Source organism: Mesoplodon bidens, assembly GCF_964165515.1.
Source record: "Mesoplodon bidens genome assembly, chromosome: 9".
Taxonomy (NCBI): Eukaryota; Metazoa; Chordata; class Mammalia; order Artiodactyla; family Ziphiidae; genus Mesoplodon; species Mesoplodon bidens.
This window is the reverse complement of record NC_138166.1, coordinates 29,836,492-29,861,506: the sequence shown is the minus strand read 5'-3', so window position 1 is coordinate 29,861,506 and position 25,015 is coordinate 29,836,492. Positions and strand designations below refer to the sequence as shown.

Sequence of the window (25,015 nt, the reverse complement as noted above, 5' to 3'; positions counted from 1 at the left end):
AACAGCAGTCTCTGAAAGAGTTTAATTTGGGAACTGTATACCACATGGACAGTCCACATTAGACATTTATTATCTAGGTTAAGCCAAAACAAAAAAAAAATCCATTTTTTTTTGGTCCATGCCAAAGTTTAGGCATATGACTTTCTAAACTTCTGACGAGCTTGACCAACATTCTCTTTGCCTTTTCAACATTTTGTTTCTGTTTGGACTATACACAGTCCAAGGATACAAATGCTATTCTTATGATATTTTTGACTAAAAAGCAAATAAGGAAGTATTGAGGACCTGGTCAAAAAAAGAACCATTTACTTTAAAATGTTTACTTATTTCGAATAAAGAATGTAAAATTGGGGGCTTCCCTGGTGGCACAGTGGTTGAGAGTCCGCCTGCCGATGCAGGGGACACGGGTTCGTGCCCCAGTCCGGGAAGATCCCACATGCCGCGGAGCAGCTGGGCCCGTGAGCCATGGCCGCTGAGCCTGTGCGTCCGGAGCCTGTGCTCTGCAACGGGAGAGGCCACAACAGTGAGAGGCCCGTGTACCGAAAAAAAAAAAAATGTAAAATTGTTATAATTTACCTGTCAGTAATATTTCACTGTTTTTATTTATTACAGAATAAAAAAGGAAAGTGACACTAGCATATCAAGGAACATTTTATGCTTAGAGTATTTGTGAAATTTATACATTTTAAAATATTTACACAGATTATATGTAAATCTAATAAGTTTGTTTTTGTTTTTCCTGGCTACCTACCTCACGTATTCTGAACATTTCTATCTCTTCACTGACTTTAGTTACATAATATACTAAGTGGACTTCAATTGGAAACAACGTTGAATATTCCAATATACTCTACGAGTACTTTGAAGTTTCCCTTCTGGAAATTTTGGTTTCAGGTTTATATTTGACATGTAGGAAGCACAGCTTGAAATAGGCAGCTGTTAGCAAAGAGCACAAGTACTATCAAACAACTGACAGCTGAGTCCTGGTTAATCATCATTTCATCTGGCAACAGAAACCAACAGCCAAATTCATACCCAGCCACGTGGCATGTTCTTAGAGATCGTGCCTGCTATTAAAGCCAACGCTTAATGTGGCCCAGAGCTATCAAAAATGTTTTTCATATCTTTTCAAATCCTGGTACCTCTCACGTAACTATAAAGAGAACAGCAAGAAAATCTGGTGCTTAGCACACAATATAATGCAGATTTAGGATCCAGATATTTTTTGCATTTGGTAAAGACTCTTTTTTAATATATATCCTAGGATGTGAGTGAATTTTGGGGAATGGAGGTGAGTGGATGGGTGAAGGCTAGTATGCCATTTACTTTTTCTTTTCTCACGCCTAGACACCCTGAACAAAATGACCTCTATTGGTTCATTTGAACAGGGGGGTGTTGCTTGTTTACTCAGTCTGATTGAGATGGCACTGAGCCAGTACTGTCATCACTTCTGTACTGAGTACCTGGCTTCTTTCGGATGCAAGTACCACTGTGGCAGACTGGTGATAAGAGCCCTGTCTGTGCATGGGCTTGGCTTGATTCTGGAGTTTCTGGGTGACACTGGAGAGGCCATCTCTTCTGGATGCTACAGTTTTCTAATCTTCAGGTTCTATTCATCAGGACCTGAACCCCTCAGGGAGGCAGAGAATGAAAGCACCTGAAAAATGCCCAGAGACATCATTTTCTGGCATCTAGGAACCACAGTGAAAGGGTCCTAAACTGCTGAAACTTTTTTCTCCCGGAGGGATATGAGTAATGAAAAGCTGCTGAAGAAAAAAGTTCTTGTCTTTTGACGGATAGGGTCCTGTGGCTTCATTCTACCTCTCCAGGATATCTGAGAACAATTTACAAACAAGGCAGACTGTACAAGACAGTGAAGTAGCCATAGAATGATGGAAATATGGAGAAGGTTCTCTGGGCTGGGAAGGAGCACAGTGAGCTGTAACATGGGTGGGAAGATGGTGGGTTAGAATAAAACTGCAACTATTGCCATCATCTTAAGAGTAGTTATCTGATATACACACTACTGTATATAAAATAGATAAATAATACAGACCTACTGTATAGCGCAGGGAACTATATTCAATATCTTGTAATAACCTATCATGGGAAAGAATCTGAAGAAGAATATATATATACACATATATATCTGAATCACTTTGCTACACATCTGAAACTAACACAACTTTATAAATCAACTCTACTTCAATAATAAAAAGAATAGTTATATGTGTGTGTTTAATGAGGAAACTACAGCCTACTTTAGAAAAAGGAGGCATATTTAGTGAGCTGAACATGAGAATGGAACACTCATAAAGAAATAAGTGTAATCTCAATTGTGTTATCTATATTAAATAGCATGGAGCAATCATATAGTCAAAATTATGATGTTCAGAGTTACATCAGAAACACATGTGATGCATATGAATGATAGAACGAAGTGTTGAAGTCCTTTTGTCATGGTGAACTGTTCATTTTAAAACTAGTTTCCTTAGATTATAAGAGTCAAAATGCTTAAAGTAAATACTACAGAAATCAGCAGATTATAAATCTCCCTTCCTTTCCCTCCCTCACCCACCCCAACCTGATTTCTAGAGAAGAATAAAGTTCTTTGTTTGGTTTGTGCATTTTCAGAATGTATTTATACTGTTGTAAAACCAGTTGCTAATGTACTGGGTATTTATGTGTCTATTTTCTCCTTTGATATTTACAACTGCCTTTTATGATGGATATTGTTTTCTCCATTTTAGAGATGCACAAACTGAGTTCTGCTAGATGAAGAAACTTGTTCATAATGATATGATTAGAAAGTGAGGGCAAAATCAAGATTCAGAAGCAGGTCTTTTGACCTTAAGGACCCTGGCTGTCCTCTCATCACCTCCTGCCTGCTGTCTTCTGTGTGACTTCGAATCTGAGGTCTGAAGCACAGAAAGACACCCACGTAGGAAGAATAGGTGGGAGGAAGTGAAGCAGTGTTGTGGTTTACTCCATGGATCACCTAATTGCTATTAGGAGCTTCCTTTTTAACATAAAACTTAAAACTAGGGTTGGGGGATAGCCAGATAATTGTCAGCTGGGTGTTTCCTGCCTCATTTGCCTAAAAACTGGGTATCTGAAATGTTCCTGACTTGCTTTGCTGGCCATATGGTTTCTTCTGTGAAACCATGAAGAAATAAGGGGACTCCTACATTGGACATCATTTTAAAAATAAAAGATCGTTTTAGGATGGGGAAATAATGTAGACTTTTGGCAGAAAGTTACCCAATTACAGTTTTAGTAGGAGTGGAGGAAGGAAAAAAGATCTAGTTATATCCTTTAGGAAAAAACCACTTTAAAAGTCGAGATATACTTCTCATGGTTAGAAACTCTAATAAAAAGGTATATAGCTTAAGAGCAATATGAAGACTTAAAAAATAATTCAGACAACACATAATAGTCTCAATAAGACACAAGAGACAAGACCTCCAAAGAAGCCACTGGGTTGCTAGGCTCCAATGGGGCATTTGAGTGTTGAAAGGACTAGTGAGAGGATGAAAACTGTAGGTGTGTTAGGTCCTTGGGCAGCCTCGTGGACCACGTAAAAGATTGGCAGGAACCTGTGAGGATTAGGGAGACTAAAGCACAGAATGTGAAAATGGAGTGATTTTTGTTGTTGTTGTTGTTCTTTTTTTTAAATTACATTTTAGGAGAAGGTGTGGTGAGAAGAGAGAATCGCTGGATGAGAGAGCAGTTTCCAAAAGAGTGAAAGAAAGACACTGCCCAGTGTCTTTCTTGCTCCTAAGTGAGAATGTTTCCTAATCTGGAAATGGTGAAGCAAATATATGAAAAAGTTCTCTCACACCCAAGTAGGAGAGAAGACCAAAAGAAAAGCCCATAATCAAGTAAGTTTGCCTCCAGTTCTGAGTTCTGGAAGAAATTGCAGATTAAATTAGATAATCATTATTAATAATTTCTGAGAAACCAATAATGGGAGGACTGTCAGAGGGTAAAAATGGAGGAGTAAGGGCAAATTCAGCAAGTATAAATCAGGAATAAATATAAATCAATAACCATGATACACTTTGGTAATTTTCTAAAATAGAGTTTCCAGTAGAGAGCAAGCAGGCACTTAGAAATGAACAAGACGGTTACAAGGAATCAGCATGGATTCACTAAGAATGAGTTTCACTAGAGTCTTTTTTTTTTTTTTTTTTTTTGCGGTACACCGGCCTGTCACTGTTGTGGCCTCTCCCGTTGCGGAGCACAGGCTCCGGACGCGCAGGCTCAACGGCCATGGCTCACGGGCCCAGCTGCTCCGCGGCATGTGGGATCTTCCCGGAGTGGGGCACGAACCCGTGTCCCCTGCATCGGCAGGCGGACTCTCAACCACTGCACCACCAGGGAAGCCCCTCACTAGAGTCTTTTCAACATTAGTTGAACCATTTAGGGAGGAGTTGTAGCCATGGCCTGTGACTTCAACGGATATTGGTGACATTACTTGGACTCTTGTAAAAAAGGGAAAATGATAGGAATTGGTTGAAAAAGTTAAATATACTAAAAGAGAGCAGCTTGGAAGAAAGTCTGTATGAGGTGGTCAAGTGAGATTAAATTTTTATCAATGACTTTGGAAAAAGATATAAATAAGCTCTAAGATCATTACATTTTAGAGCTAGAAGAAGGCATGAAGATAATCTAAGCCTTTTGCTTTATAGGTGAGGAAGCTGAAGCTCACAGAGTGAAGTGAATTTCCAAAATTTACACAACCAATAAGCAAAAAATTAAGATTAGAGCCCAGTCTCTTGATTTTTCCAAAGGTCTAGTCTCCTTCTCTGGCAATAAGGTGGTATTACATAGGGAGAGATGTATGTTTGTGGATTTAAGTTAAAATTACACAAGTGAAGAAAGACTAAGAAAACTAGGGGAAAATATGAGGATACACATGCAAAGTTGAATGTTGCGAAAGTCCACCAGAAATCCAAAGGGGGCTAAAGTCAAAGAGGGATTATTAAGCGGTTTGCTCTCTTTATATATGAATTTAGATCTACTGGTGTAGGTATATTATCTTCTTTAATCCTCATAACAATCTTATGAGGCTGATACTACCATTATCCCATTTTACAGATTGAGGGACTGAGGCACAGAGCAGCTAGGGATCCTGCTGAAGAGCCCCTAGGTGATAGAGACAGGACCTGATCCCAGGCATTTGACACTATGCTCCACTTCCCACACTTATTCGATCCATTCCGTAATTCAAGCTCTTAGCCTCTGCCGTATGGGATTCCTCTCATTACAATATAGCAACGATATATTTCAAGTTATAGTATGTCTGTCTTTTTTCACTTCTCAATGCACTAACTCCTTGATTGGAGGACCATGAGCAATCATTCCTTGTTATCAAAAGTATACTTTTTCATTTGTCAGTCTATACTTTGAGATGCTTCCATAGACATTTGTTTACTGACTGACCATCTAGAGAGATAAGAACAGTTGTCTAAGAAACCAGGGGACATTTCAGCTGGGAGTTTGAAAGCTTCAAGCTATAAATATCATGATCAGGTTTGGCTTTATGATTTATGTGAGAAACACCAAGACCTTATGGCAGAGCCTGTTGTTTCCTAGGGCCTGAGAGGCCACATACAAGTTTTGCAGAAACCCTTTCTGCATGTAGCGTGTACTATAGTTTTATGTTCAATGTTTAAACACCTTGGGGTATCCACTTTCTGGGTGGTTTGAATTTATTCCAGACTATGTTGTGCAATGTTTTCACTGTAACCTCTCAAGTCACAAACGTATGACTTTTTTTTTGACCCGAGGAGAAATGCTTAAGGTGCTAGGCTTGGCCAGCTACTATTATGTTTTCCAGTAGATGCTATGGTCTGAAATGAGTCTTTTTGTCTCTGTCCCGTTTTTGCGGTTTTAAGCTGGAGTTATTTAGGATGGCTTTCACCAGCAATAGTTGTCCACCAAACCAATGGTACATGCTGTTGAACTTCTGCTACCATTTTCCCATTATTTTCCCCTCCAAATGAACTCAACTCTATATAGTTTCTCTATATACTTATTTCCTCAAATCTATGAGCCTTTGCATGTGTTGTCCCTTGTGCTTAGAATGACCTTTACTACTTGTCTGTTCAGTGAATCCATTCAAGGGCCCCTTCTCTGAGAAACCTTCCTTGCTTTGTCACTTCAGGCCAAGTTGTGTGCCCATCTTCTGAGACTCTGTCACTCCTTTATGTATTTCCCTCATGGCACTAATCAAAGTGTATGGTTACTTCTAGATCATTCACTAATTCCTCTACTGGAGTGAAAACTCTGAAAAACAGGGAATGAACATTGTTAATCTCTGTTTCCTCGATGTCTTGCAGAGTAGAGAGATGCTCCATATTGTTTGTTAAATAAGTGAGTTGATAAATGAGTTGATCGCTTGCTGCTCTTTCATGTGACCTTTCCTAATTGCAAGGATACATTTCTGTGGGAACTCCCCCCCCCCCCAAACTAGCTACCCACCAGCAAGCAGTGTAAAGCTCCTCTCAAACACTACCTATAAACAATATTCTGCGCAGGGTGGATCCTTCACTAATCCTTGTCAAGTTTTCACCAAAATGAGATGACACATAGACAACTGGCTTAGACCTTGAGGTAGCTGAAGCAAAGGTTTTCATACCATTAAAACCAATTTCTCCAGATTAGCTCTGTGTAACTAACTAGGAATATACTAAAGGAAGTCAATATTATGCCAACTGGATCTGGCCATTGCACCAATTTCCTTTGAGCTACAAAGGTGCCTTTTTGTCTTAAGGAAGACAAACTAAGGTCCTACCGTGGAGCCTTAGTCCTCAAATCACATAGATCAAAAGTAGGAATCGTATAAACATATACCTAAGGGAAGACTTCATCAAATGAACACTTACTAAGCTCTGCTGATAAGGTAAGGTTTTTCTGGAGACAAATGCATTATGTACAAGATACGTAAGCAGCCAAACACTCAGCGCTCACATCAGTTGCTCAGTTCTTATTCTTTCTTGGGAATGTCTTTCCCATAATCAATAGCCAGCTGTGAAGTGATGCTACTGTAGGCATCCAAACCATCCTTATTCACTGTTGGGAATTTTGAGTTAAAGACCAATTTATTTGGGAGTTTTACTTCTGACATTTTTCAGCAAGTCACAGTGACTCTTTAGAATTCCAGGTGTCATGCTTCATTTCAGTGATGCTTCGATCATGAGAATAAAAGAATGTAAACTATGGGAAAGAACTCGGGTAGTCTATTCTTTGAGGTTGTGGAAAAAGGGAATATGAATTGGAAATTTCTGAGTCACCTGTGAACTCCCACATCCTGTGGTCACTCTTCCCATTCAGGTTATCCATGATGTATCCATTTTAAACATGAGCATCATGCCTTCTGTGGTGACACAGTGCCAAACATTTTTGTTTTCAACAGAAGACAAAAAGGCTTATGTACGTCTAGTGTCCGGTAGAAATAAGTTTCCCACTAAAGTGATTGTCCAAGAAACGTGCTATCTGCAAAGCTGAACTGTATACATTTGAAAAATAAGCCATTGCTGCTGTCCTGGGAATTAGGAGACTTGATAATAACCTCCATGGGTTTGCCTTTGCATTCGATGCTATTCCCATATCGCTTTGGGGCTGTTTTCTAAGAATAAGCCTACACCTTTAATTGTTTTATCACACATGCAGTGCTGATTGCTCTGTTTCATTCTTTTAATTAAGTGATTATATATAAGCCCGGAAGAGTGCTGTACTTTAAACCATCTGCTACCTTATAACCCATGTAATTACATAAAGCCAGTTCTAAAAGTTGTGATGGGAAGAGACCTCAGTGACCCTCATATTCAGATTGATCAAGCGTCACTATTAGCTGTACAAAATCCCAGATTGGCTTGGATTTTAAACTGAAACTGGAGGTGATGTGTTGTTGAGAAACTGCCTGAGGAATTCAAGCTGCCCATAAAGGAAGCCAATCATATTGTTACTGCAGAAAGGATTAGTCACTTTTTTTTTTTTTTTGACCAAACTGCCTACAGCACATCTGGGAATATTTTACATGAAAAGAGTTGACTGGAGCCCATGTTTGAAGGTCAGAGATTAATCTGGATTTAGGAAAACATGTAATGGAGGGTAGCAAATGCCAGTTTTCTCAGTTTAATCTGCAGAAGTCACTGATTCTTACATGCCATGAGCACAAAAAATGCTCTAGTCAAAGATTTACACTGCCATTCCCATTAATGGTATGACTCAGTCCTGATGATTTTGCAGGGACGTTCCAGACAAAGGACTCCTTAGTAATGGCAGAAACCTTCATAAATGGCTTTCAGTAACCCTGATTTCTATCCCTCCCTTTCCTGAAATATTTGCACTCGACACCTGTGGTTTGCAACTCAGATAGGCAGACACTTTCATTTTCTTCCTTTGTGACGAAGGATTTTATGAATAGCAAGCTTAGCCATTTTGGTGTCACTGAGGCTGAACTGCTATGCAGACCATGTAGGATCCCTTGGATCACGTTTTTCTGGGAGACTGGCATCATCAAACATGTCAGGTTTCTCCTCGTAAGAAACGCACGTTTGACAAGGGTCTTTCTCCCTTACTAACAAGGCACCATCTCAGGAATGACTTTGCTTCCAACTAGACTTAGCAGGTACTTAGAAGAGGAACGAGATGGTATTTTGCCCACTGAATCAGCCTGTATCTGCTCTTTGCTCCTTTCCCCCCCGTGAACTAACTTTCAAGAGAAATCATGGAACTGAACTGGCTTGGATTGCAGTCTCTAACAGTAAGATCAGAAGGTGTGTGGCATATCTGGTCCAGCGTGCATTAGTGTTTGCCAGCGACACCTGAGAAATGATGACTCCAAGGATAACTTGACACCAACAGACCTGTTAAAAACATATCCTTTAGTGCCTTGGATATTGATTTTTGACAATGCCTCTTGAGGATTTAACAGAGCCACAGTTGAACTAATCCATATTTTTCTGTGGCCCTGAAGTCACTTGTATAACATAATATGATAAATTTAGTCCTATCAATAAAAAGGCACTCCTATCCTTTTTGACTGTTAACCAAGGTCCAAAAGCTGTTGGGTAAGCGTGGGAAGAGCTAAGGGCTGTAGCTTAATTAAAAAAAATGATTAGTATTTATTTCTGAGGTCCTTTGCAATAATTTAGGGCAGATGGCTATATACCATATTATTTGTAGCAAATAGAACTATGTTATTCATGGTGTTCTTGTTAACTGTTCATTACTTCAACAGAACTGGCGGGTACAAAAGCAAGTAGTATAACCATTCGGTGCATAGGACTGGAATCAAACCAGCCCCTTCTCTCACTAGCTGCATGAATTTAGGCAAGTTATTTTAATTCCTGAAGCTTCAGTTTTCTTATCTGTAAAAAGGGATTCAGTAGTCTCTGGTTTATGATTTTTTTTAAGGATTAAGTGATAACACATGTGAAGCACTTAACTCACTGGCTAGCACATAGTTAATGTTCAAAAAGTGTTGGAGGTCATGAGAATGGCTAAGCCAGCAGTCATTCATTCAGCAAACTTCAAGCAGTGCTCATTATACAAGGTGCTATTCTCAAATTTAGGTTGTCCTAAGCTGAGTAATGTATCCCCACTATCTCCTAGGAAGTTGTAGTCTCTTGGGGACAAAGAAACATCACAAGGGTAAAATTTTGAGATAAGTGTACACATACTTATACTAAAACACAGGTGAAGGAGCAAGTTCAGGTGAGTCATGGCAGGCTCCCATGTAGAAGTAACATTTAGACTTGATCTTGAAGAGACAGTGAACAGTTATCAGGCAGAGGAAGGGAGAGGAAGTTTTCAGGCAGAAAGAAGAGCACAAAGACAGAGATGGGCAAATGCACTTTTGCTTTAAGAGCAGCAAATGGTTCAATATTATCAGGGTACCCAGTGCCCTGTAGGGTTTAGCAGGGTGAGGAAAAATAGAAGGACAGTGGCTGCACTGCTAAGTTTTTTATACACTATGCTAAAGAGTTTGAATTTTTCTTCTTTAAGAGATAAAAAAGACATTAGAATTTTTAATTAAGGGAATGACATGACCACAGTTCTGTTCTAAAAAGGCCACAGTGGATGACATCCAACTTGAAAAGAAAGAGTCAGGGAAGGGTAATCAGATGGACGACATACTCATTCTGACTCAGGCTGTGAGTTCTTGAAGGCCAGGGACCTTGTAATCCCAATAACAGTGAGTGAGTTAATAATAGAAAGGACAAGATCAGAGGTTTAAATAAAAGTTGAGTCCACTTAAAACCATTTATTTGGTTGGCGGTAATTACTCACGTACTCATGTCTTAATTTGTTCTCCTGTTTATGTCATTACAGGTCACCTTGAATTCTTCTTGGAAAGAAGCAGGTCATAAATAATTTTCATCGTTGGAGACTATAAAAAGGCTAAAGAACTTTTAAATTCCTGGAAGCATCTCAGAAAAAAGAGCATGAAGACTTTCTTCAAGGTGGAAACAAAAACTGAGAGTCAGGTAAGTAAACTTTGATAACGGTTGAAATTCACTGGATGGCACCCACCTGTATTTATTGTCGCATTTCTTTAAATCTTATATAAACAATATTCCTTAAAACTACTGTGTCGGGCCTCCCTGGTGGCGCAGTGGTTGAGAGTCCGCCTGCTGATGCAGGGGACACGGGTTCGTGCCCCGGTCTGGGAAGATCCCACATGCCGCAGAGCGGCTGTGCCCGTGAGCCATGGCCGCTGAGCCTGCGTGTCCGGAGCCTGTGCTCCGCAACGGGAGAGGCCACAACAGTGAGAGGCCTGCGTACTGCAAAAAACTCCCCCAAAAACCAAAAAAACCCCTACTGTGTCAACATAGGTAATATGTGCTTAATTTACATGGTGGTTTTATTTCGATGGAAAGTTACTTTTTTGTAGAAAAATTCTGAACAAATTGTAGATTATGTGTTCCTTCACATCTGTTTTCCACACTGGGAGAGCTTAACTGCATGGTTTGTATTCTCTGAGGCCTCATTGTGAACCTAATGGCAGCTACCCAGATTGGAGGCGTAGTGCTTGGGAGGGGCCGGCTAGCCCCTGGGATGTGTGCCCTGCAAATTCGACCCTATTAAGTGATGGCGAGTGTCTCAAGATGCTTTGCCATTCTGACCGCTTGGCAAGGAAATCTGGTCTGTGTTTGGAACGTAATTTTTGAAGGTGTTCTTCCTATTGTATTTTCCCCTGTGTTACAGTTCCCTCTGCGGGAATGTAAAGTCAAGGAGCTGGCATGAATCAAGCCTTTGTCACTAGTAACAGAGGGATTACCATAATATAGCAGGTGGTGATGTCAAAAATAGCGACAGCACAATTTTAGTGTTCAAAGTCCCACTGCTATCCCGCCTGGAGTAGCAACGTTTACTTAGACTTTAACTGCAGGTGTTTTTGGAACATATTCTTAGATTTTCCAAGTCTACTAACTGGAAAAATACTCTGTAAGTTTTCAACTGCATTTTTCTCAGACCAGTAAAAGCACTTCTATTACATTAAATCAATGGACTTTAATTATTATAAACTGCTAAGTGTTAGCTCTTTGCATATTGAAATACTGAGCCTTGTACATATTGCTCCATTAAAAAGACACATATTTAATAGTGATTCGGAAAGAGAACTTTGTATTGTTAAAGCAAAATCACAACTTTGTTTTAACTGAACGTGTCAGCAGTCCTACGTCGATGAGCTTACTGATTAATCTGTAATCATATTATAAAACACTTGCTGATCTTTCAGGAGTGCCTGTGTCCCTTGATTTTCATCTCATGACCTCCATCACAGATGTGTGACCACCACAGAAGCTGGTTCTCAGCCATGGGCCATTCTATTGCCCTGTGGACAGTAGTCCTGAGAGTAACCTCTTGTTTTTCACGAGTAGTTTCCAAATAAACACATGACAGAAGGAGAATTAATTAAGGAATAAATTAACTCCAAAGCAAAGGAAAGGAAATAGTGCATCTTAGATAATTACATCTGGCGAGAAATTTCTACAATGAAACAGTGTTAACAGAAACATTTTTTTTCCCTTAGCTATTGTAATTTTTAATTTTTGAATTTAATTTTATTTTTTAACGTCTTTATTGGAGTATAATTGCTCTACAGTGTTGTGTTAGTTTCTGCTGTATAACAGAGTGAATCAGCTACACATATACATATACCCCATATCCCCTCCCCTCTTGCATCTCCCTCCCACCCTCCCTATCCCACCGCTGTAGGTGGTCGCAAAGCACCGAGCTGATCTCCCTGTGCTATGCGGCTGAGCAAAAGCATTTTTGAATTTCTCTCGCTGTTGCCTCTCTCTCTGTGATAAAGTCCTTGAACAGCATTGCCCTTTTTTGGAGGAGGAGAGCAGGAGCAATGGAGTTTTCAAAACGTCAGCTTGGTGAGATTGCTTTTGCGTGAAAAGTCTGGGAAGGAAATAAAAGATTCTATCAGAGATAACTGTTGAGTCGGGTTTTTCTGAAGCTTAGACTACGTGAGGGGGTGAGGCAGTGTCGGAGGCAAGCTATCTGGATTTTACTGTTGTAAAGTGGTAGAAGCTTGAACTTGGCGTTTGACCTTCATGACCCTCAATTCCTCTTGGAACTACTCCTCTTGCACTGCAGATGTTAAAAGTTAAAAAAGCTAACAGATAATATCCACTAAAATCTAAAATGTTTAATTCTCATTATGTGTGGACCACTATTTTTTTTTTTTTTTTTTTTTACTGTTTTTCATGTATTTTCTCATTTAATTCATGCAATAGCCCAGTGAAAGAGGTACTATTCATATCTCAGTGTTAGACATGAGGAGAGAGGTAATGAAGGATCAAATAAATCTGAGGTCATCTGCATCCGGAGTTGTAATCACTGAGCTGAACTTTTTTAAGAAGGCACGGTCAAAATGTGTAGTTGTATCCGTGCTGTGATTGTTGTATTTGCAATATTAAACTCATTAAAGGCAGCTATCATTTTTACTTTTCTAGTGATAGAGACACTAAGGATAGATTGGTAAATGGATTTCTAATGCTGTCACTCTGCTTTGCTTAAGTACAGGATGATGTTTCCTTCTCTTTTGTGTTAGCTCCAAGCGTGGTATCTGGCCTAGTGGACCCTGTGCATATTCTTTATGTGGAGAGACTGCAGAGAGCTTGATTAGAGTAAGGATGGGGCTCTAACCTAATCTGGAACGGCCCTGGGTGCCCAGCTATGCTGAGTCTTGGGTAGTTGTCTCTGGGAATAGTCAATCTAAGGACAAGTGGAGTGGAACCCTTGCTACTCTCAGATCAAAGCACCTTTTGTGGCACGCGTGTAGGCAGTGGAGGTGGGGAGGGTGGGGGGACTTTTGTCCCACAAGCTCACTTTGCTACAGCATCTGGCTTTTGTATCAAACACAGTTTTCTGTTGTAGGAAAATGCTGATTTTTCATTTACGGTCTTCCAGACTGATCTAAGAGAATAGGTAGGTCGTGGTTGTGATCTGCAACCCAAGATTCATTCAGGGATGCCTTCTGGACATGCAGCAGGATATCATTCTGTTAGTTCTTTCCATTCGTTCAAGAAGCATTTACTCTCAACCTGGTAGAGGCATTGTCTTCGGTGCCCTCAACACAAAGACAAAAGATGTGGTTCCCAAACTCAAGTAGCTTATAGTTAGGTGGGAAAATAGATATGCAAAGGAATAATTATGGTTAATAAGCTAGTAATGGAAGTGTGTGCTTAGGTCGTGGGCGCTTGGGCAATGTTTCTCAAAAGGGATAGGGTTTGAGCTGAGAACTGAAGGAGAGAAGGATTTGGCAAGGCCTACAAGACAGCTGAGGGACAGTGCCTTCCAGGTGGAAGAAACACTGGTCTCCTTTTTAGGAAAGAATGAGCAGGTAGTACACATCGGTAGCCGAGAAAGCAACTTGCCAGGGACACTTCAAAGGCAGGCTTTCCGTTCGCACGGATCTAAAAGTCTTTTTCCTCTTCACCTCTGTTCCTTTCTGCTCATTCTATCATCTTCTCTGGTCACCTAGGACTTATGTCATCAGCTGATTCTCCGGTCTTACACTTGTACCTGTTTTATGTATGGATTTGATATTTCCTCATTTGCTTACAGATGCCTCAGGGGCTTATAAGATGTCTACTATTTATAAATTTTTTGATTGAAGTATAGTTGATTTACAGTGTTTCAGGTGTACAGCAAAGTGATATTCTTTTTCAGATTCTTGTCCCTTGTAGGCTATTACAAGATATTAATATAGTTCCCTGTGCTATACAGTAGATCCTGTTGTTTATCTATTTTATATATAGTAGTGTGTCTCTGTTAATCCCAAACTCCTAATTTATCCCTGCCCCCCCTTTCCCCTTCAGTAATCCTAAGTTTGCTTTCTGTTTTGTAATAACATTTATAAATGTTATTTTGCATGTTCTCTGCTTCACATTACCTAGAGTCTACACAATAGTGTTCTTGCTGAACCTAAAATATATAAGCTTAATAAATGCTTATTTTCTGATGAAAAATGATTTTATGAGTGCCCTAGTTGTAATTGGTACACAGTCGAGATGCTTGATTCACCAAATTCACACAAATACTACCATAATCAAGTGAAGTAACAATTGATTGGACTTCTTCAAATTAATCCTGATGGAAAAGAGTCTGTAATTTATTTTGCTTCGTGTTTCAGACACTGCCTTTATAATCACTCATCCTAATAGAGTATTTTGCTTGAGCGACGTATAATTATAAAAGTAAGAAATGCCCTTAAATGCAACATAGTTCAGATACTAATATGTTGCTTCGGTCTCCTCAGTTACAGGCCAGCTTTTGTTTGAATAAACTCCAGTGACCGAGGACTCATTTCCTTACATCCTCGTCCTTCAGGACTATCCTGTCGTTTCTAATAACTCTTCTTTATGTTGGCCCTGAATATGCCCTGCTCTAAATCAGTGATTGTCAGAGGGAAAGGGGGATAACTTTGTAATTTGGCAGTGTATAGGAACATTATGGGATGTCACAATTTAGGGTGCTGTTGGCATGTAGTCCAGTGGGGAGGGACCAGTGATGCTGCTAAACATCCTGCAATGCATAGGGCAGCTCCATGCAACAGGAGTATCCAGCCCAATAGTGACAACGTTGAGAAACTCTGCTCTAGGTTAAATTTGTTTATCCACAGAAAAAGCTTTTTTTTTTTTTTTTTGCTGTACGCGGCCCTCTCACTGCTGTGGGCTCTCCCGTTGCGGAGCACAGGCTCCAGACGCGCAGGCCCAGCGGCCATAGCTCACGGGACCAGCCGCTCCGTGGCATGTGGGATCTTCCCGGACCGGGGCACGAACCCGTGTCCGCTGCATCGGCAGGCGGACTCTCAACCACTGCGCCATTAGGGAAGCCCAGAAAAAGCATTATTCTGCCCTCTGTAGTCTGTCTGATACTCGGACACAGCTAACCGTATGAAGCCTTTTGTAACCCCAAGTCCTTCAACTATTTTTCTGACGCTCCTATAATAAGAACAACAATTCATGTGTGATTCTTCCCAACAGACTTTGAATTTAAAGGAGGAATGAATCATGGAGGGAGGGCGATGTTTAATACAAATTGACCAGTACGGATCCACTTTCACACTGTGGAATTAGGTGGAGGAGGAATAATAGAGTGGTGAGTGTCTTTTTGGGCTGTTCTTCGTACCCCATGTAGAAAAAATCTGGGAAACTTACCGCAAGGGATTTAGTTTGAGTTATTCTTCTCAGAGACATGATGTGAGCAACGGGTGGCATGTCCAAATCCATGTCATGATAAATGATATAATGGCCACCTCCCAGGGTCAGGAGTTCCTGGGATGTGGCTATTGCTAAAAATTCTGAAAAAAGATCTGTTTCCCAAGCATGGGAAAGAGGTCGTAAGATCCTTTCAAGGCTCTCTTCTGCCCTTTATATGAGCTATCTAACCCAAATACCCTTTTGTCGCTGAGGTCACTTTAACACTCTGGGATGCAACAATAACTGGGTCAATTAATGCCTGTCCTCTTGTTGCAGCTGAACTTCGCTTTGGTAAGGCAAGAAAGACGGAGGAAAATATACACCCTCTGAAAGGAGTGAGGAACATTTGGGGGAACATCTCAAGAGACATTTTTTTTTGTTTTGACTGAACAACTTAGGAGCTCTAACTACAGTCTATTTGAAAGAACACAAACGTAAACATTGCTTCAAAATAGTACCACATAGACAATTGCCTCACTAAAGCCAACCAGCCTGATTCTCTTCCTGAATAAATACTACTTTCCCCCAAGTGGGTGGATTGCAGGCTTATAGACGAGGGCAGAATACAGTCTTAAAAATGCTTTGAAAAGAAGCTTATTCACCAGAGGGGGTGAATAGACCCCACGTATATTTGCTAATAAAGAAGGATTTTGATGCTAGTTTTCATTGATTACCAAATTTAAAAATCAGTCCTGTTGCTTTAGACAAGAGACCACCACAGAGTGGTTTGTCTTACTTAATAAGAGTGTTGGGAAAATATCCCGTGTTTTCATCAATGGTGATACAGGTTAACTCAGAAAATCATTAAAAATTTCTCCTTTCATGCAGTTTTCGCTATCTGCAAACTGCCTGTTGTATGAATGAATACAGCAGAGGATATCTCCTCTGCTGACTTCTAGGAGCATTCTTCTTTAGTAGGAAGATAATGAGAGAACCAGAAACGGGAGAGAAAAGTGCCTGCTGAAGCATTCCCACCAATAAAGCTATTCAGGCCCAATGGGGAGATGATAACTTCTAAACTGAGCCAACCACAAAAGATAAGATGCACAGATTTTATCATTCTTGATAATTCTGTCTCTCAAGAGACAATTTTGTGGCTGAAAACTCTGTGCTGTGGTTTGGGACTTGATGCAACAATTAGATAAGTGGAATCTTTGAAATTGTGTGGTGGATTTCGTACTAGTAGATTTTTTTCTACAGTTTAACCCTCTTTTCCTCCCCCAGCTTAGTTCAAGCAGAGGCACTTTCCAGTAAACATTTAGGAAGTCATAAGTAGTTCGAAATGGATGGCAGAGGTGACTGATGGGCATGGATCTTTGCGGCTACCAGCTACACACTGTCACCACGGTTACCAGAGGATCAGAATCAATCAGTCCAGGAAAAAGAGTACGTGAGTGTGAGGGGCCCCCAGAAAAAACCTCTCTTCTAAAATATCTCTCATTTTTGTACAGGAGTGTCTTAAAATCACCATTAGCAATCTATTGCTTTGGATTGCTGTTGACTATTCTCTTTTTTTTTTAGGATTCTTATTAAAAGACATGTGTTTCACAAGGATAACACACTTAAATTCTCAGCTATATAAGAGCCCCTAAGACCTCTTCGTTCACGGTGCTTAGCTGGAAGCAAGGCCCTGTGGCGAAGGGTTCCTTGGAAGGCTGCCTGGAGATCACTGTGTAGACAGATGGCTCCACCTCCCTGCTTACTTTGGCCGAGGGGACCAGCGTGAGGTCTAATCAGAGCCTGAGCGCCTGAGGACCATGGAGCGGGGAGTGAAGCCCTCTCTCTCCTTTCTTCTCTAGCTCATCCCCTTACTTCTGTCAAGGTCTTTGCCCTCTTGCTCACAGACATCTGCCATATCTTTCTGATGGGTTTCCTCAGATCCAGCCTTTCATGCACACTGTGGCTCAATTAGCTTTTCTCTAGTGCAACTTTCATTCTCTCAGTCATCCTCAAAACCTTCCTAAAGGTCATTTCTTACTTTGTGAACCCCATGAATGTATTGTGAATTGTAGTCACTGTTATTTCATGATAGTACTGTACCCACAGCCAGAATTCACATTCCTCGAGGTCAAGGCTGTGTTCTCTATGACTTCAGGGGTCTCTCTAACCCCTGCAACAGGGCAGGATGTACACAGGGAGCTTTATACAGATTAACTGATGGATGAAGCCCATGGGGAACCAGCAACGATTTCATGGGGCTGCTTGGCCACGGAGTTGTTGTTAGATGTGGCTCTCCCGCTGCTTTTTCCTGTGATTTTAGGGCCATAATAGTTACTGTTTATTGAATCTGTTAGTTTTTTGGTAAGGCATTTCCCACAGATTCTCTCAGTGTAACCTTTCAACAACTTCTTCAAGTGGATGGTTTTTCCTTATTTTACAGGTAAGGTAGTAAATGCTGGGGTTGGAATTCAAACCCCAGTCTTGCTGATGCCAAAACCTTTTCCGTATAGCATGATAGTTTTGGTTTCTTTATTTATATTGTGGAGACAAAAGCCATATCAGCATTTGTGACTTTACAGTGATATGGACCAGATAAGTGAAATAATAAGCCAGGTCCTTTGATGATTAAGAAGTGGCTTTTTCCCCTGTGAACAAGTGCAGGGTTATAATAAGCTACATTTTTTTTTAAGATAACCTGACCTCTTTTGAGGAGTTTATAGGTAATAAAAAAGTAAAATTAGATTAAAAATCTATTTGCCTAGCATAGTTTGTTAGTTATTTTGGATTAATAGATATTTACACATCTGCTGTGGAGTGCTATTTACTGCATTGGGAGAAACTAAGGTCAGAAAGACATACTTGTAATTCTTTACTAGTGGTAATATTGAGTATAATATAAATATTTATAAAATGTTTGGCACTCATCTGGTGAAAGTATTATTGAAGTATGACAGATATACATATTTTAGTTCTCTCTTCTTAAATAGCAAGTTCCGTCTTACCTGATCCAAGTATAGAAACAGTGGCGAAATTAACATGATATGCTTTGAGATGTGCAGTATTTTCTATCCATCTAATGAAGTCAAAGGGTGTTTAGGAAAAACCAATTACCCTAATTACTTATAATATGAGTGTGTACACTGTAGAAGGAAAGAAATTTGCAGTAGCCATTTAGAACAGCACAGAATTGCAGGTAGAATTTTAAATGCCATGAATCTCTGATATAGAAATAAGGTTATTCCAGTGCAAATAGAACCAATTTAAGTGGTTGGCGACCTATACAGACAACATGTGTGTATTATGACTTCCTTTAGTGCTTGAGGCTTTGATTATAGTCATTTGGTAGGAGGCAAAGTATTCACTATGTGACTCTTATGGACTTTTATTACTGCCACATTCACTAGGAAAATATTGAAGTGACATATAGAAATCACATAGGACAGTTGAAAGAGCCCAAAAGCACAAAAGATCTATCTGAGTTCTAGTTCATGTGCTATCTACCAATGGGAGTTTTCCTGAAACCAGTATTTCTGGGGCTTGGGAAATTTGAGGATGATGAATTCTCAGCCCTTTTCCGCCTCTAATTCTGTGACCCTGTGAGCATTGCAAGGGTTTGACTAATACGTTCCTTCTTTCCCTAACAAAATGATGAGAACCAATTATCAGCTTTTTATCTAATTTAAGTTATGTGCTAAATTGTTCCCTGTTTTTTTTTTTTCCTTTGGTAGTAGTTATCTGGCTTCTGTGCATACATTTTCAGGTTTATACCATGAGAAATTGTTTATAATTTATCTCTGAATAAAACAATGCTTGGGAAAAAATTAGTGTGGAAAAAAGTAAAGCTCAGTGATTTTGTACTTTCTTTTGCTTGATTGTATTGATGACTTCCAGTCATGACTCTGCAGTGTATCCACATCCTTTGTGATGTAATTTAGCAGCAGCACGTGTATTGTGGGTAAGCACATATTTCCCTGCTCCTTGATTCTGGGCTGAGCCTTGTGAGTTGCTTTGCCTGGAGGGATGTTCACAGCTGTGAGGCATGCAGAAGCTTGGGAGGGGCCTGTACAGTGAAATGTGCATTCTCTTGCATCTCTGTCATCACTCTGAGAAAAACATGCCCGGGCTAGCTCACTGATTCCAGGCGGAGGATAAGGGACAAACTGGGAGCAGAGTGACCTGCAGCTGAACCTATAGCCTTCGTCATCTCACTCCAGCCCATCTTCAGACTTATAAACTATAATAAGCAGTAATTGTTGTTTTAAGTCAATGAATTTTGGGGTAGCTTTTTATGCTACAGTAGCTACCTGATATATCTCTAAACAATTTTCATTGCTAAAGTACTGTTCTGTCTGCAAATCTATATTATCAAAGACCCATAGCAAGGAACAATTGCATGGCTAATATCATCCATTGATGAAGCTCTTAGGATATTCTCCTCTTGTTCTCCCAAGACATAAAACCAAAGAGGTACAGTGTTTTATCAGCAGCACTGCCAATCTTACCTGTATGGAAACACTGCTGTAAGAGCCGCCAATGACCCCTGCAATGAACAGTGGGATATTTTCCTGAATGGCATAGGATCCATCCGGACACATATACTCAGCTTCATCCACTTTAGTCAAAGAAGCCCTGACAAATTCCAGTGATTGCTCTAATGCGTAGGTATCCCTCGAGCATGTATCCAAAATGTGAACCCCCAGCTTCACTCCTGGGAGCAAGTAATTGTCTTTGTTAATTTCATCAATAGCAAACAACATGGCTTCCAGGCGTTGGATCCCTCGATCTTCATTGATTCGCCCACATTCTTCAGTTCCAGTGCCTTTTTCATTAATAGGAAATAGGCCCCCTAAAACGAGGTCACCTTCTATTTTAATCTCCCTCCTCAGAAAGTTATGGTCCCCTAAAGAAAGTAAAAGTCCCTTTGAAAACAAAGCTAAAGTAAGAACTTGGAGTCTTGTCAACATCTTCATGAATCCCGTATCTGTACCTCTGGGAGATATCAGTGGATGGAGCCAATGCTGCGCGCTAGTCCTCCTCTCTCATTTCCAAACTGGATCTTTGTTCTGTCCTTCATATAAGGGAGGAACAGACTAGCAGAGGCTGTCAGCAAATTCCTAAAGAGATGATAAAAATTAAATGAACAACAATGGTAAAGAAAGCAACAGTGATTACATTGATGGTCTCCATTCAGACCTTTGGTGTGATAATGACTCAAATTACCATCTGCTAAACACATATGGACCATTGCACCAGGCACGCTTCCAACAAGTATTCTCTGCCCAGTCCTTACAATACACTGTGATGTAGCTCTTAGTGGTCCCACCTCCCAGAAATGGACACTGAGGACTAATGAGATAAAGTGACCTGACAACGTGAACTTAGAAGGGAGTTAGTGGTCAGACCCTGGTTTTTCTAATGCTACGTTCACTTCACTCCCTCTTCTGAGTCATTTACTTTGCTATTGGTAGGGCAGCAACTTGGTTATCAGTCTTTATTCCTTGTCTTTCAACTCTAAACAACTCCTTCTTACCCACTCTTCCCTTTCCATTTGGAAATAAAACAAAACACAATGGTAACTCTGTCCCTGTGTCTGCCTCTCTGCTGCCACAGCCCTGTCCTCCCTTCATAGCTGACCTCTTCACAAGGATTGTCCGCAGTATTGTCCCCACTTGCTGTCACCCCAGATGCTCTCAGTCACTGCAGCCAAGTTTCTGCCCCCACTGTTCTAACAAAATGGTTTTGGAGAAAGCGACTACCGATCTCCTCGTTTCTAATTCCTTTAACCCTTTGTAATCCTCATTTGACTTGACCTTAATTGAAATCTTAACTCTTCTCTCCGTGTTCCGACTTCCTAGGCTTCTCTTCTCATGCTGCATGTCTGACTACATCTCAAATTCCCGGCCCCACCGCAGTCCTGGGCTACCTTAATTAGTGTTCACAGTTTCAACGATCACTTACCTGATTCCTAGGTTAATTGCCTGCTAAACAGCTCAACGGACACATCCCTCTGACCCCTCAGGGTCTACCTGTTATAAACTCCCCCTTATCTCTGTGAAGGGTTCTTTTCTGTACCCAGGCTCTCGAGCCAGAAACCTGCACAGAAGAGCCCTTCCCATTTCCACCTTTCCTATTTTCTTCCCATCAGCCACAAATTTCTGTAGAGTCTACGTGCTAAACATCTTTCAAAGCCACCTTCTTTTTTTTTTTTCTTACCCATGAAGCCAGGCTCTTGTTATCTCTAGCAGGACCATAGCAATAGATTCCTAGGGAGCTGATGCCAGCCCCCAAAGCACCGTTTTGTGAGTTAGGGAAAGATAACCTTCCTCGAGTGCAAAATTCTAAAAGTTGTTATTGTATAACCTGTAACATAGTTGTAACATTAGTGATGGAGAAGGTGCGATGCCTGCTGGCTGCCTCTTTCAGCTGGGGTTAGGCAGCTCCTGGCATGGGCCTCACATTTCAGGGAGCATGGTAAGCATGAGTTCTGGGGTTTGCACAGGACATTGGAGCTTAGGACAGTTTCATAAATCAAGCTTCTTTTTACATGATAGGCTCGAACATGTGCATCTTTTAGGAGTCAGGCAAAGCCCTCCTGGGGGATCATGTTTTTTTTTCCCTGGGGTCTTTCCAGGGAACTTTCTAAAATCCTGGTGTGGAGCTATCTGGTCGCATGCCCACAGAAACCAATGGACCTAGTGTTGTACTCTTGACACCCGGCTCCCTGGCAGTAGAGCAAACACTGGTCAGCACAGTCACTCTGTGTGACCACCCCCTTGGCCCCTAGATGACGTAAGCTTATTACATTCAGAGTCAGGTGAGAGGCGGTAGCGCAGGGACTCCTGGAGCAGTCTCCTGACAGGGCACAGTTGCATGCTCTCGTGTGTGTGGTCATGTGTGCCTGTCTGCTCTCCCGCTTTTGTGCATGACTGTGTATCGGTGAGGTTTTATGGAGGAGGGGGTCTCTCCTGGCTGCTCCCCGGCTCAATCAGGATGCCTGAAAGGCACACCACTGGTGTACTCTCAGGTGTACTAGGAAATGTTAGCAATCTGAATGGTGCCCCATTGGAGGAAGTGCTCTATCTAATGTATAACCTTAATTGCTGTTCAGAGTGCCCATCTCCTGTTAATCTATACTGACTTCCCCTTGCCTCTAGGGTGAAGAATGGTCTTGATCTTGGAATGCTCCATGATCTTGAACCTGGCAAGCTCTCAAGTCTTTCTGTTTACCATGCCCATCGACTTCATCCCACATCTACCTTCAAACCTTATGCTTCTGCTATTTGAACTATGTTCACTTCAGAGGATGACTTAGATGGTGCCGACCCCTTGCTTCTGCTCATGTTGTTCCCTTTGCTGGGAATGCCCTTCTACACCATTTGTCTGGTAAGCACCCACTTAGCATCTACGACCTTACAGTCAGTACCAGGAAAGGCCAAGAGTTTTTTCCGACCTTCCTTCCCCAGTCATATTGTTTACTTCCTGCTTTGTATTCCTGCTGTAGCTAATTCAAGAAATATTTTGTGATTACCGTTGATATTTGTTTCCTTGTCTGCTCATTAGGGATAAATGAAATGGCACAACTTTTAGGATTTTTAAGGTTTGAAGGAAAAAATAAAACTCAGCAAAAATATCCAGACAGGAACTAGTTCAGTGTTTACTTCAACATTTTTGACATTTCTCCCTTCTCCTGTTAGCAGTGCCCTTTAAAACCTGGCTTTCCACATGCTTTCTGTTCCTTTTTCATGGGGCAAGTGAAGTGCTGTTTTCTTGAGACACACAAGTCATCTGGGTTTGGTTTGGTTTATTTAGGTGTGAACCTCAGCACTCAGAGCGGCAGTGATTGGCCTGCTCAATGTTAACCTAGAGCCTCTCTGGGATATCTGCCACAGGGCACCAGAAAATCTAATAATAATAAATTTTAAAGAGGTTGATACTGTAGTAGAATTTTTTTTTTTTCATATCAGTTTCTGGTCTCTCTTTGATTTTTATGTGCAATTCCCTTTGAAGCAAAACTGCCATGGAAGGTAAAAGGCACTGCGGTCATTATCACTAATGATAAAGAAGCTGAAATTGCCTCTATAAAATAATTGTTTTATGTGCCTAATAAAAGAGAATAGTTAATTAAAAGAAGATCATCAACGCAGTCTTAACCATCTATCTATAAAAGATGTAGATATCTCTTGAATATGAAGGAAGTTTGACTACACAAAGAGTAAAGATGACCGTGTAGTCTATGGAAAGCTTAATTCTCGCTTAAGAGGATGCTCTTAGCCAAAGAAGACTTCAAACGAAACATCACATTATGCTGAAAGTAGTAGTATGTGTCAGTCTATCTGTTTCACAAGTAGAGGCTGTGTTTTATTTATCTTTGTGTATCCAGGGCCTGGCATAGTATCTGCAATCCAGAAGATATTCAATAAATATTTCTTGAAGGAATCCAGACATCCATGATAATGCTGTTTGCAAATGACTCTTTACTATTTTATTTGTGGCATAGAAAGTGGGAGTTAAAGTACAGAAATCAGTTGTTTTATTTTATTACCTACCTAATCATCCCAAATGATCTTCCCCTATTATGCTCTTTGATGGTAGGACTGCCAGCAGGTAGTACTTTTTATACATGCAGGAGAAAATGCTGCCTTTGAATTTGAAAGTTGTAGCTGAGGCGGGTCTATAAGAAGCCAAGAAAAATGTGGCCTCAAGTTGACCTACATTTACTTAAGTTTTTGGTTGGGAGAATACTAAATAAGGAACATGCCTACTTTCCTATTTCAGAGCTTCAGAGATGCATTCACTCATCAAATATTTATTGAACACCTACTTTGTGTGTGCTGGGCCATGAGCTGGATACCTAGGATAGAAACTTTAATTGTAAACAAATGAACATTATGCCTGCTGTCAAATAAGTTAAATGTTTGGATATTTTTATACAGAGAGTGATGGAAACGTACTCATCTCTGTTTCTTCCAGTTATCTCCACCATTTGTGAAAATCTTCACAATAAGTTTACAGTTACCTCTAACATGGTAATTGTTAAGTTCTTGATTCAAAAAGCAATTCATGACATATTACATATATTATGTACGTTTAAAAATTAGATATACAGAACTTAAAAACAAGTTGACTAACAACCATGTCATGTAAAATAGTTTTCCTTAAGCCCTCTGACAGGGTGTCTTTAAGTAGCACTCAATGCAGTCTTAGAGAATTACCAATTAAAAATCAATTAGAGTAATGTTTAAATAGTCTTAATATTTTCTTATTTACCTTTTCCTTAAAGCAGAATTTGAAATGATTAAGACTGTAGGGGCATGCATAATTTAAAAATCCTTAGCATTATT

At 40.4% G+C, this 25,015-nt stretch overlaps 1 protein-coding gene across 1 annotated transcript in view; it reads right to left on the bottom strand.

The window, feature by feature from the left end:
• GRM3 (glutamate metabotropic receptor 3) overlaps positions 1 to 20,644 on the bottom strand; it is a gene marked incomplete at both ends in the record, with an annotated part of 104,901 nt that extends 84,257 nt beyond the window's left edge. The window contains one exon of the mRNA XM_081243959.1: positions 20,177 to 20,644. Within this exon, the coding sequence (XP_081100085.1) occupies positions 20,177 to 20,644 (468 nt within the window). The remainder of the gene's footprint in view (positions 1 to 20,176) is intronic.
• Positions 20,645 to 25,015: the final 4,371 nt, after the last annotated feature.